The 13,816-nt window shown below is 38.5% G+C and overlaps 1 protein-coding gene across 1 annotated transcript; it reads right to left on the bottom strand.

Annotated features, from left to right (window-relative positions):
* Positions 1-2,636: 2,636 nt before the first annotated feature.
* Positions 2,637-13,816, bottom strand: LOC119740528 (GRAM domain-containing protein 2B-like). Its single transcript, XM_038215868.1, has 15 exons — positions 13,733-13,816; positions 13,149-13,244; positions 12,769-12,858; positions 10,034-10,204; positions 9,155-9,203; positions 8,310-8,376; positions 7,807-7,910; positions 7,371-7,466; positions 6,754-6,840; positions 5,961-6,041; positions 4,498-4,627; positions 4,154-4,247; positions 3,827-3,925; positions 3,369-3,465; positions 2,637-2,729 (listed from the first exon to the last, which is right to left on the bottom strand). Exons 1-15 carry the CDS (start codon positions 13,750-13,752, stop codon positions 2,658-2,660), a joined length of 1,353 nt encoding a protein of 450 aa, XP_038071796.1. The 5' UTR covers positions 13,753-13,816; the 3' UTR covers positions 2,637-2,657.

Genomic DNA, 13,816 nt, shown 5'->3' with positions numbered 1-13,816 from the left:
TTGCGGATCATAGATATCCCTCATTTTACCCTCTTGCATTCCGAGATTGCTCTTCGGATTCTTGCTTTCTCTTCGCGTCCCTATACTAAGAATCCAAGATTTTTTTGTAGATCTGTGTAAACCCCTCATGACCCTCTTTTTTCCCTAGAATGCTGGTTGGATTCCTGTTTTTTCTTATGTGCCTAACCTCTGTAAGAATGCCAGATGGTTTTTAGATCCAAGATAAACCCTCATATATGCCTCTCTTTGAGAACTCTCTACAGATGCTTGATCTCCCGTTATTGATGAACACCCTTTTCCCAGGTCTCTCTCCAGAAATCCCCCTACCAATCTTGAAATATCCTTTGCATGTTCAAAGAACTCTCTTTGGGTGGTTGATCTTCTGTGGATCCTAGTTCTGAATGAATTTAAGGTTCCACATCTGATTTATGACCAAAACATTCTACGGAACGTATATGCATGTCTATTCATCTGTAGAACTTACATTCATTGGCCTCATTCTAGGTTCCTCTTTATGACATATCCTCTGATAAATCTGCTTCCCAGTGAGTTTACTGGCAGTATCGACTGCTTAGTGCAGATCCTATGCTCCCTGGACAGATTGCAGCACCGATAGATCCAGAAAAACTTTGCCCAGCAGCAGAGAGGGGTAATGACCCACCATTTGATTTAATTGGCCAAATCACAATATTAATGCTGGTGATTGTACTGTTCCAGATACTTGGATTTATCGACATTACCAAGAAGCCTGAGTGATCTGGCAGGGATGCCCACGGCACACTGTATGGCACCAAGCTGTAACGAGAAGCCGATTTTCACCACGGCCTGGGTACATCTACTCAAGCTTGACTGGGCCCAGCCCTGGCAACGGACGCAGGAAAGCATTGGCTTTGTGGGTTTGTGTTGCTCCAAGGAGTGCTTGGACTTTCAAGAAGATCCCAGTGCCAACATTTTGAGTGGGCCTGTCTTCAGTATTTGACATCAAGTCATTATTGACATCAACACAGTGCAACAGACCTGTATAAAAGCTGTGTTGGATTGGGCTGCCATCAACACCAGTGCATAAACTTGTAAAAGTTTCTGGGACGATGAGAGCTAGTCCCATATAGGGTATGCACAGCCATTTTCCCACAGTCTTAAATGAGAGATATGACCTCAGTGAGGTCATGTGTGCATCTCTCTCTATAGGACCGATGACATCATACTCATATGTTCTATTGAACAATGCCACTGTATTGTATCCTTATGCAGCTGGATTCAGAAGATTCTGAGGCAGTTTGGACATGTTTAATTTGAAACAAAACCTTTGTAACTTGGAAAATGTACAATTTACAACAGTGGTTAAGGTTTTTGGGCCATGTACATTTTTGTTCAATAATATATTATAAAGTTCAATTATACAAGAGCATTTTCACACAAATACAATATCAAGAAATTGAAGTTGTAAAAATGGTGGATGTTTTGTACAATTATGTAAATTTAGAATAATATTCAGTCAGAAACCACGCAGGACGTTTTGCAGTCCGGTGGTGGAAAAGAAACAGTAATGTAATGTGATCACCAGGTTTGAAATATTGTCCCTCTGTAAAAGTTTTTGTGACATTCTCCTCTTACTTTGCAATATATTATTATCAACAAACGTCTTGCTTGATAGCCTTTCCATGTTTGGGAATTGTGCAAAATATTAAGACTCTGCACATGCCAAAATAAATCTTAGTTAACTGAAACGATAATATTTGCTATGATACATTTACTATAAAAGCATCATTACAAGAAGAATGAATGTCATTGTCGTCTCTCTCATTACTCTTGTGTAAGTGACAAAGTACTTAATTGGCCCATCATTGGGCAGCACAATTATTGTGCCCCTGTGATATTTTTTAATATCTCCTGGACGATTCGGCCGAGCGGCATGAAATTGGGTGAATTTTACTAATTCTTTACCGGGTCAGTTTAGCGAACTAATTTCATGGGATGCCCATCATGGCAGCCAGTTTTAGAAACGTTTCTGTCAAATTCAAAGAAAACCTTGCTGAAGCCCCTGAAGATTAAGAACGAGAGTTGTTGGCTTAACTTTACAGGATGCGGATGAGAACGGGAGTGACGACTTTAATGGCTTTCTGATTGCCTTCCAGTCTTGATTATGTACGCAGTCTCAGTCAAAAATCAACCGTTCGCCATATTACCACCCCAAGAACATAATTTTTTAAACAATATATTTTTTAAACAAAATATCTCATTAACTGATATGTACACTTTTCCTCAGCAAACTATTTTTTTTGAAAAAAAATATATTTTACATCAAATTTATGTTGAGACAAAAGTTGCGTATACTTTTAGACGACTTTCATTTAATTATTTTGAAAAATGGGAGTAGTTGAGACTGGTTCCCTTCCCACTTTGAAACGAAGGATCGGGAACCAGTGCATGGTGTCACCTGACTGCATAATAACTCCCTTTTTTGTACATCTCGAGATTATCTAGATTTTTGTTGGTGGATATCATCAGGGGTTCATTTCCAAACAGTGCTTGTGACAGATTGACTGAGCTGTATCGTGGTCACCTGACAATAAAAGTCGTGATCTAATCGGTCCACGCGCAGTGGTTGATTGACATGCAGGAGAGGTCACTATAAATAAGAAGCCGGACGTCATCATCTAGTGTGGAAGAGAATCCATTTCATTGGTGGTGGTTGGCGGTCGGTTAATCAGCTGTAGTGATGAATGCATCTGTGTAAGTAAAGTGACAAGGACAGATCCGCAAGTAGTCAGTTATCAAAATTCCGAAAAAAATGACCCGAACTATATAATTATGTCTGAAGGGAATGTATTCGCGTACAAATAACACCTCCATGCCCTTGATGATGTGCGCCAACCAAACTTGCCTTTCAAAATAACTTCAAGCGAAAACAACGTTAACTTCACGTGCAGATTGAGTTGTGTGCTTTTAGTGGCTAACCGACCCCATTGCCATTATGTCTGACCAATATTAAGTATTCACATAATTAGGATACAACGTGACACAACGTCATACAATATTGTAAATATATCCTTACAGCCATGCAAGCCTGTGGTTTCTGTATGTGTTTACTTAAACATCTACTGCCACCCTTTTCTTAAAAAATTCCCAGATCCCCCACTGATTCATGCAGAGTTGGACTAAGGTACCAACTCCCAATTATAGTTTCACGGTTTAAAAGCCAATGCCCGTTTTACAGATAAAATAAAGTTGGCAACATATTCATTTGAAAAGGTACGAACATAACTGCACGAATTGTTCAAGCACTTGTATTAGCATCAGCAGTCACGTGATATACCCCCGCCCGCCAAAAAAAACCCCACACATTAGCGTCCTGGTATATATAGTACCTTGTTGAGTATTTGCAGACTGAGTACCAGTGAATCTCGAAGTCTTGACACCTGGTCCATATGACCCGATTGACTGGTTACCAGTATCCTGTTCCACCTGTACACATAGAAAATCAAATCATTCACATCATGAATCGAAATTTCTTTGAAAGAACTACCATATATTTTTAAACATAAATTGTAGGCGTTGTATGTGTTATAAGATGAACAAGTTTGTGTTGATTGTGCTGATCGTGTTGATGGGTGATTATGTTAACTGTGCTGATTGAATGTTGTTGAAGATTTGAGGGGATTTATTGTTTCTATTTTAATCGCCTATACAATCGTGCTTAGAACATTTTATAACGCTTTATTTTCAGGCTCTGAACTGCTTTCGAAATATCGGTGAAGATGGAAGATAAATGAAAGACTATGACATCCTTGATAATGTCTACCGCTATGCGAACGAAACGACTTACTCCAATGCTTCTGCTACTTCGGGGAATTTCTGCATCTGAGCCTGTACTCTAGCAATGCGACAGGCCAATACGCACGAAGATACACATAAACAGCATATCCTGTGATGAAATTAAATGTATGAAATATCATTTTCTTTTCAGTTGATGTTTCTTAATAAAGCAAGCACATTTGTCAGAATCATATCAGCAATAACTTCTTTTTTTTAAAAGAGCCCAACCAAAGTTTACATCGTAGGAAAGACAAGATTAATTCTGATGATGAAATCTTATTGTGTATTCATTTAGTTACCGAGAAAATACCGGCTGAATTTTTAAAATGATACTTACACCAATATAGCCAGGGGCAACACGAGCTGCATAGCCCGGACCGATTCGGCTAAGCGTTTTACTTGTACAATAAACGTCTGTAATCTTGACCGCCCTTGAAAAAGAAAAAGAAAAATAAATCTCGGGAATTCGCCTAAATAGAAAATAATCAACCCGTTTTAAAATAGGAGAGTTTTGCCTTAGGTACCAATAATTTTTAAGGCTGTTTTAATGAGTAACGTAAGTCACGGCTTTTATATTATAGAATTACCCATTTCAGTCAAAAACTGACAGGAAACGCGTCGGAAGGATTTATTGTATTCTATTTTTTTCAGCTGCAAAAGCGTTGGCGGCGGCAGTCTTACCTACTCTGACTCTGGTTGTATTCTGCATGTCTTGGTCTTTGTCTTCTTTGACGTGATGTGCTCGTCCAGACATCATCTTACGGGATTCAGATCTGAATGGCTGCGATCTATCTGAATCATCTTCCTCATCCTGTTGTGAAATCATTATTTTAAACCATCATTAACATGTTATATCACCGTGAAAACAATAATAACAATGCTGGGCAATATTACTCTACTCGACTTTTGGTAAGAAATTACCTCAAATCATCATTAATTTGAATGAAATATTACAAACTTCAAGGATTAATTTGCTGAAAGTGCATGTGAGCAGATGATATTTTTTTTTTACTTAGCTATTTATTATTTTATTCTTTGAATTATCTGTATTTCAATAAGTAATTATTTAATTGAACTGAGTGTGGGAATTCGCCTTGAGGGCATTTATGCGAATGATTCTATTTCTATTTTAAGTCATGCTTACGTATTCATCTACGAATGTACAATGTTGAAGTAGCATGTTGCAATGAATACTGTTTTTTATTGGATTTGAAGGGCTATCCTACTGTCCCCCGACTGACTGCGTCTCTCACTCACTGATTGACTGAGTCAATGAGTACTATGTCTTAAACGTCCTAACTTACAAACACTGCTCTCTCTCTCTCCCTATATATAGGGCCTATTAACATTTTTAACTCTTATAGATAAAACCATAAACCCGAAGCCTAATTGATCCTGAGACTTTCAAACTAAAACTGTGAAGCTGAGACTGTCAAACCAAGACAGATGGTGAACTATTATCTGTCCAGCTGAATAATAATAACAATAGTAAGGGTCATTCAGAATTTTCAATGTTTTAAAATTTTGACTTTTTTTCCAAATTATTTTGACCCACCCACCCACCCCTAATTTCGCTTAATAAAAAAATGATTTGTTACGCAGTATTAAAAAACAAAACATGTACATGTACATGCTCTTGCATGTACATCATTACATCCCACTGGCAGGCCTGTGCAGTACATACAGGTGACGAAGTTGGAAAAGAAACATGCATCGCAAAATCGGAACACTTGCGCGTAGTTCAGGCAAGTCATAAGATCTGGTTTTTTTTTGCTTTTTTTTCCATGAAAAAGTGAATTTCGATTTTCAATTATTTAGCTTGACCCACCCGCCCACAATTTGGAAAAATAGTCGAAATTTTAAAACATTGAAAATCTGAATGGCCCCTAACAAATGGTATTTGTAAAGCGTATTGGCCAAAGGATACAAAGGGCTCGTTACCCCTGTTCATCAAGTCACGAGACCATTTTTTTCTGCAGCAGCTCGAGATCAGCGCAATTTGGTCTCCACCTTCACAAGTACCCATTAATACTCCTAGATGGAAGGTGGCAATTGTAGTAAAGTGCCCAGCCTAAGAACACAAGCGCGCATTGTTTCCCGTCAGAGTTCGAACCCACGAACCCACAGTCACCTTTGTTATTTACCTCAAAGACTTGATCGTCGGTGAGTGATGTTTCGCGACCGTCCTGGCTGTAGGATCCATCTTGACTCGCTATTGATTTTTCCTGTACCGTACGGGAAACAACATCCATACAAAGTGAGCAATCTCGGCACAATTGGTGCCAAGCCATTGTCCGTCTTTGCAAAACGTTTGTTTCTCTTTAGGGAAAAGAAGAACGTAGGCTATACTTTCTTTTCATGAGGATAGCTTTGAAATTGACCCAGAAATCTGGAAATGCTGGTGCCTTAGAAAATTTCGTTTACACTTTTTTATGAATCCATACGTCGACTAGGCGTAAAATAAATTCAAGTTGTCAAACGATTTTTGGGTGTGAAATGGCATTTAAAAACCCGCTGTTGTGCTACGTAAATGAATTGTAAAGTAATTAAATGGGATACTAAAATAGGCCTTTAAGATTTCAGGCAGCCAAATAAAAAACAAGAAAACCAAATAAAAAAAGGAAAAAAGGAAGAGGTACAAAACATGGACTTACATATTGAATGTCACCTGAAACAAACAAAAATTGACCACCCCTTCAAATTTTGGCTTTGCCCCACTGTACTGCAAAATGCCAAATTTCGATTTTATAAATTGTGCTTATTTCGTGATGACAGGACACATGAAAATAGTTTGTTTTAAATATTTTTTAAAATAAATACTTAATATGTTATTATGTAATAAATGCCTCATAAACTCCATTCTCGTGATGTCAGATTTAAAATGATAAAAAAACCTTATACCATTGGATGCAATCAGAATATTTTAATTGACTTTACCTCATCATCGTTAGTGCTTTTTCCATGCCAAACTGCCATCAATTTCTTGTACGTAGCTCGGCGGGATAACAGAGAACCGAACACATGCTGAAAATATAGTAGATGCATATTTAGGGTTTTTCCAGTTCGGCTAAGTTTTTTTCCATTCCAAGTTTTTATTCAAGTTTCAAAAACATACAAGTAAACAGTGTTTACAGTCCACTTATGTTTTTATCAGCATTTCCGATTTTACAAAATTTTTTTTATGATACCACATACAGCCAGACGCGGTGATACAAATTCCCTTACCTATTCCCCACATCGTTTTTGCACTTGAAAGTTTCATGTTTTGGTGGATAGAATTTGTTCGGGAAATATTACATAAACTCTCAGAAACTCGGATCAGGTCTTCAAAATGGTTTCTGTTACAGTAGTTTCCTGGCTAAAAGAAACAGAAATTTAAATTCAAAACTGAACTCTATGTAATTTCAGACGAGCACCGTTGAACATGGTTTCGCAGTAACCTCTGAATAATAATTGTCTGGCCTATAAACAAATTCGAGTTCTGCTCAGAAATATCGAGTAGGCCTAAATTAAGGGATACTATACTGCTAATAGTATATAAATGCAGACTTTACCTTGTCCGTATCTGTATGGATGCTTACTGCGCTGGGAACAAGTAAAGTGTACTTTGTCTTGAATATGTTGCGAATGGCATCCACGGGAATGACAACCTATATAAACCAATCAAACATGAAAAAAAATCCTTGTGTTTATGTTTTGAGTGAGCGTTCCTGGGTTACACAGACAGTATGCCGAATGGTGACCCTTTTTTTGTAATGCACAGTTATAGCTTCATGCGTGATTGACTCCCACCCTGGGTGGCATAATGGAATAATGTACCTACAGGATAGGCTAAATTATGAAAAGCCAATCCAAATACAATGGGTTATGATGCGAAAGTTATGTACTGGAACTCCGTCAATGTAGTTGACCGTTTTTATTTGATTGCTTGGCCAGCTCATGCCATGATACTGAATGAGAGCAAGAAAGATTTGTTCAAATGCATCTCACCTTTGTTTCAAAGCCTAGGATGTTTGCGTTGAAACAAACCCAGTTCGCAGATATGAACATTCTGCCTTGGAGGAGTACGTCACGCACTAAAGCACAAGGGTAGGCTGAAAGAACAAATTCAGACAATATTTCTTCTGGAACATCTTGTAGTGAAATCGATTTTAGATACGGCATTTCTGGTCTGTAAACTGTTTTGAACGCATAGTACAGTAAAAACGTTAGCATCGATTTAGTTGCTGGGTACTGCCATTTATAATTAGGCCTATTATAGGAGTACATTTTGCTTTCGATGAACCTTTCTAGCAACTAAGTTGAGAGAACTATTTGAGGGAGCAGCTGAGAGAGTTATGACGAATTATGACGAAATCAAGCAGAAGAACTATTTTCTTTGGAGGACATTTCGATTTTCAGCTAAGTCGGACATAAAGTCGAAGGATTAAAAAAAAAACACAAAAGAGAAACTGCTCACCAAAAAACACAAAGAAGCGAACAAGTAAACTCACATTTTATCAATTTTTCATCTTGTGGGATGTTCTCAAACAATTTGTGGAACTGTTTGTCGCGATTAGACTGTAAAAATTAAAAAAAAAATAGAAATATCAAAAAGGGGAAAATAATAACTACTGATCATTGATCAGTACCCTCATTGATTTATGAATAACCCTTGGTGAACATGTTCGAAATTTGAGAGAACCCATCAGTACTACTACTGGTTGAGGTATTTTTTTTAACAGGTTTGATCCAAAGCCGTGAATTTGAATGTTTTCCCTTATGGTTTTCAAGCTCATTTGGCACCGGGTCAATATCTGCCAGAGTGTTATGCTGCTTATATTCGGTTACATCATTTAGAAGGGTTTAGCCCCGGCTATTTTTGTCGGGATTGTCGCGACTGTACAGACTAAACATTTCAATTTCTGTATCCGCTTTTTTTTTTTTTTAATCTATACAAAAGTGACAAAGTAATGACCAGCTCACCCATGCAGGACAGAATATAGATTTAAAACTGCATAAAACCAGGGAATTTATGAATATTTATAAGGGATGGGGTAACCCTTGATATTAGACGATCAATATGCTTTACACTCAGGACAAGCCAATTTCCTTCATGAGTACAGACATTGAACTTTCATTGCCACTGAATTGAATAACTAAACCTTTTCTCGTTGCGGGCGCTTTACATGCAAGGGGTCTATCGATCGTCTAATATTCAGGATACAACTCATAAATATTCTCAATTGTCAGTTATTCATCTATACAAAGGTTCTTTATTGGCAATGTTTGTAAATTTTATACATGGAAATTTTCAGTCAAAAGAGAAGTGTGTTAGTTACCGGAAGGGTGTGCTTACCTCAAACTTCGAAAATGCACCAACGATGGCCTTGGGCAGTGATTTGGACCTGTGGTGGTGCAAAGAAATTTAGGTGAAGCGGTTCAGTACCAGGATATTTTGTCTTTTTCAGTTGATGACTGTGGTGTAGTGAGTCCACCACAAGTCCTTCCCGTGAGTAAATGACAAATTCTTCCACAAGTCCAGTATATAAGTAACAGGGGGTGACGATGATAAAGGAATGGGGACGAGGGGGGCTACATGCTGAGGCACGTGTGGGACTAGTGTCTGGCTCGCGCCACCCAGACGTTATGTATCAACGATGTTGATTGAAACGTAAAGAAAAACAAATAAGTTTGATTGTGTAAAAATAACATTTTCCTCTTTAATTAACAAATGAATTATTGAGTTACAATTCATTTGAATGGCTTGTGACTTGAATTTAGACTGGAGGACTTGTGATTGACATGCGAGGACTTGTGGGGACTTGTGAGGACTCGATTACAACATTGATTAATGATCGGATTCTGAGAGATCATACTATCCACGGCTTATTAACAGTTTGTTATGAATAGTCTAGATATTCGTCCTTCCTTTGACATTGTCCAGGACACAAGTGCATGGGTCAAGATTATGAAAAACTTAAGATAATACTCTAAGGTTGATTACAGTAAATGAGCGAGACAGTCCTCATTAAAATTTTAACGACACTATAACAGGGGTAATGAGATCCTGGATCGTGGTACTCGAGTGCGAGCTATAAACAGGGAGATTCGGCAGCTAGCTGTGGGCAATTAAATTTAGGGAATTGTGGACCTTTCACTGGCCTGCAACCCTCTCCGCTCTGTCTAAGATATCTGCTGCCACCAAGAGCTGTAAGAGGGTCTAGTTTGAGTGTACCTTGTGACTGGTACCTCTAGACTGTCTTTCTTCTGGATCGGTTGTGGTGAGGATGGCGCCTCATCGGTTTCTGGAGCATCACCGACCAGCACCGCTCCATCTGCTGCTGTAACTCGTAGAGAGGGTTTCTGTCTGGTCTTCTTGTCTGTAAGGTCATCATTCTCCTCATGTCTTCAACGAAACCGTAAATTGTTTAAAGGTAATGTACACCATTTGCAAACATTCTAAAACGAAAGTGAATTATGAAATAGCCAACTTGTGATGTACAATTTCACAGACTATACGTCATACTTAGTATAGGCATGCTATACATCAGAATGCCGTATACTAAGTATGACGTATAGTCTGTGAAACTGTTAACGCCTGGAACTCTGTATATGTTCAATACTAATGAAGGTTTGGACCATCTTTGTAAAAAACAAAAACGCCCTGGCTTTTGAAACACTATTGTGTGTGCACACTCGTGTATGCCAGGTAAATATGCGGCATTTCCCCCCATGAGACATCCTTAACTCGTACTCCGGCATGCTCCCTCACTTAAGAGTTCTTTTATGTACGACAGATTCAGCGAGCTGACGGTGTACATTAATTACCTTTTTAAACACAGTTAACCCAAAATCAATCCAGCATAGGATAACTGTCACTGCGGAAAGTTTACTGTAAGCACCAGTACCCCCATACAGGCCTACTGAATTCCACTATAGTTATTGCAATTATACTTCAGTCTTCACCGGTTTAATAAATAACATCAACAATTTGGGAAAATATTCGTGGCCATCAATCTTTTTCGAGTTTTTCTAAATATATCGCATTGGCCTAGTTTAATATCAAAGGTTGAGTAAAAATAGACTCAAGAGATTACAGTCCGGCCAAAGATCCCTTCAAAATAAACATGGGATAAACTTTTTTAACTTTACGAGGGGCATAATTGGACTTTAGAATACGATAGGATTGTTGAGACTAAGTGCAAAAATAATGTAAAAGATGGATACATCAGTAAAGTATCTGGGCCCAGTGCGCGCTTGAAGCATCACAAACATAATTCAAAACAAGACGAAAATCAAACGAAAATAAGTCTTAAAAATTTACATGAAAATGTTGGTACTTTTTATTTGAAAACGCCATAGTTAATGGTGTTGGGAAGACGCTTTCCAAAAGTACAGCTTTTTAAAGCAAAACTGGACAGACAACCCGCACTCTTTAGTACGGGTCTTATGGACAAGCTGCATGGCCATTTTTGTCGTGTTCCCTAATGATGTATTTCATCAATTGTGAACCGTTGAATTGGATGGTGCCAGATTTTATTCACCATAAACTCGCTTTCATTTTTTTTTTAAATGTGGCTTAAAACATTAGAGTAGTAAGTTTAATCACAAATTTTAAATTATTCATCAGAGCAGACTGGTATTAATTTGTAACGTCATTGCTTTCATTTCCTTACACAAGTTCCAAAAATGAAGATTTAACCTCACTCTTAATCCAATATGGCCGACTTATAAATAAGGCCAATATCTGAGCATGCTAACAGGTCTATCACGTGGGCCCAGCGACGTAACTAGGTTAAGGGGAACATGGGAGTGCACAAGTTTTTCAAGAGGCTTTTCACAAAGCTTGCACAATACAGGGTGAGTAAAAAAACACCATGAAACCCTAATGACGGGACTGTTGTTTTTATATTGAAGTTCTGCATGTAGCACTTTCAAAATATAGGACATGAAAGCCCAATTCATAAGCTTTCTTTTAGAACAAGAATCATTCAAATCACTCATGTACTTTTTAAGTTACGGAATTTTAAACACAACCACCGTTTCAAAGTTCTGTCCACGGATCACAAAAAAGGTGTGCGTTCTTTCAGCAAAACGAAAACAATTCACACACATCCCTATGTGATTTGTTTTCGTTTTGCTGAAAGAACACTAACTTTTTTGTGATCCGTTGACAGAACCATAAAATTTTAAAATTGAAAAGTACATGAGTGATTTGAATGATTCTTGTACTAAAAGAAAGCTTATGAATTGGGCTTTCATATCCTTGATTTTGAAAGTGCTACATGCAGAACTTCACTAAAACAATGGTACCAACATTTGGGTTTCGATTTTTTTTTATTGGTGTACATCGATCACGCAGTGACCAAACTTGCCTCAAAAAATGAGTGCGTTCGATTACTTCCCCCGCACTTACTCGTGCAAGCGCGACAGCGTTCGATTTACCTCTCACGTGACTTATTGCGCTTACTCGAGCCTGGCCCAAGTAACTGACTCACCGAGCCGGTTACTTGGATAAGTATCCCATAAGGCCATGCAATAGATATGACCGCCAGAGCTACGGCTGTACGTCTATTGTCAGCGAGTCCCCGCGTATTTTCAATGGGCGTGGACCTAGATCTAGCTCTAAACAGTTGATTCGGATGCAGCCTGTGTCATGTCAAAGTTCAACTTCCAGCTCTTGCACGAAACTTGTGACCCGAAACCGTTCGTTTATTTAGCTCCACTCTGCGCATGTCTGTCATCACGAGAGGAGCCAGGCGCGAGTATTAAAGCTGTATGGGGGAAGTAATCGAACGCACTTAAGGCAAGTTTTCACTTGTGAGAGCCCTTCTGCCCATCCGGTACAACCTCACCCTCGGCAGTAATCTCTCAGCCTCCGTTTATCATCGTCGCCACGTTTAAAATGGAAACAATTTTTTTTTTTATCCATAACAATTATGAGAGCGAAATATAACAAAGATTTCTTACGCATTGTCAGATGAAAACGAAACTGTTCGGATTCCCTCATAAGACCGGCGGTTGTACAGACCCGGTTTGACTGGACTTTCACCTTTCACTCTGATAAAATTAATGTAAATATCACAACACAACAAGCACTTGGCGGTTAAAGATAAATCACCTGTTGCAATTTATCAGTAACCAATAAAGTCAAAGTACAATGCCACTCAGTCCCATCTCGCTATATTAAAGATGGATATAATAGTTCCTTACTGCTCCACTCACAACCAATGATCAACCTCCTCCCCACATTACGCAGAATCGGCATTATGGTGGCCACAAACGCCATAAAGCAGTGGGATTCACCCCCGGCCCCTGATTTTGTTGGACTTTTTACATTAATGATTTACCCTGCCTCAACTCGAGACGAGTTGCTTGAGATATCGAATGCTGACTTGGAGCGTGGTCTCAGGTACACTGGTGTCAGAGCTCCGCGGGAGTGTTCCCTGATTGCAAAATGTGATTAAAAAGCCACAGTAATGGTTCAGATTGAAATACGTATTTTTGTATATGTAAAAACAAGCTTTTAATATTGTATTTTACTAAACTCATTTTCCAGTTGTTACCACTATGAGGATTGATTGCAGGTAACATCGCGATTTTTACGATTATTCTCAGGAAGACGGCAACTGGCATCTTTTGCAACAACAAAAACGAAGGCAATCAATCGACCCCAATTTATAAACCTTTGAGATTAAAATGTGTTAGGTTTTGGCCCTGTAAAGTTCAGCAACAATATATTGCACGAATAAAAGCGGACACAGCCCACAAGACAGAGAACACTGCTTTGGATTATTATACATGTATACAGTATATATACTGTACTTGGAAAGAAACCCCAAACTATCATCCCTAACCAGACACCAAGCAAGCCTGTAACGGTTCAGAGTTCTGAAATTCAACACTACTTGTATAGTGAAACTTCTATACGTACTTTTTCTCTGTTGCCTCCATTTCCAATACACTGTTGTTGGAAGTGAACAGGTCCACCAGTCTACCAGTAACAGTCCCATTTACT

The sequence above is a fragment of the Patiria miniata genome, unplaced genomic scaffold, assembly GCF_015706575.1.
Source record: "Patiria miniata isolate m_02_andy unplaced genomic scaffold, ASM1570657v1 HiC_scaffold_5, whole genome shotgun sequence".
Taxonomy (NCBI): Eukaryota; Metazoa; Echinodermata; class Asteroidea; order Valvatida; family Asterinidae; genus Patiria; species Patiria miniata.
This window is presented reverse-complemented; position numbering and strand designations above follow the sequence as displayed.

Bases quoted from the DNA above. Each gene is read 5' to 3' on its own strand.
- LOC119740528 (XM_038215868.1), bottom strand. From the start codon at position 13,752: ATGGAGGCAACAGAGAAAAA. The intron at 12,859-13,148 runs GTAAATCATTAA...TAATTTTATCAG, and splicing joins TCGTCTCGAGTTGAGGCAGG to AGTGAAAGGTGAAAGTCCAG. The intron at 3,466-3,826 runs GTAAGTCGTTTC...CTATGTGTACAG, and splicing joins GAAGTAGCAGAAGCATTGGA to GTGGAACAGGATACTGGTAA.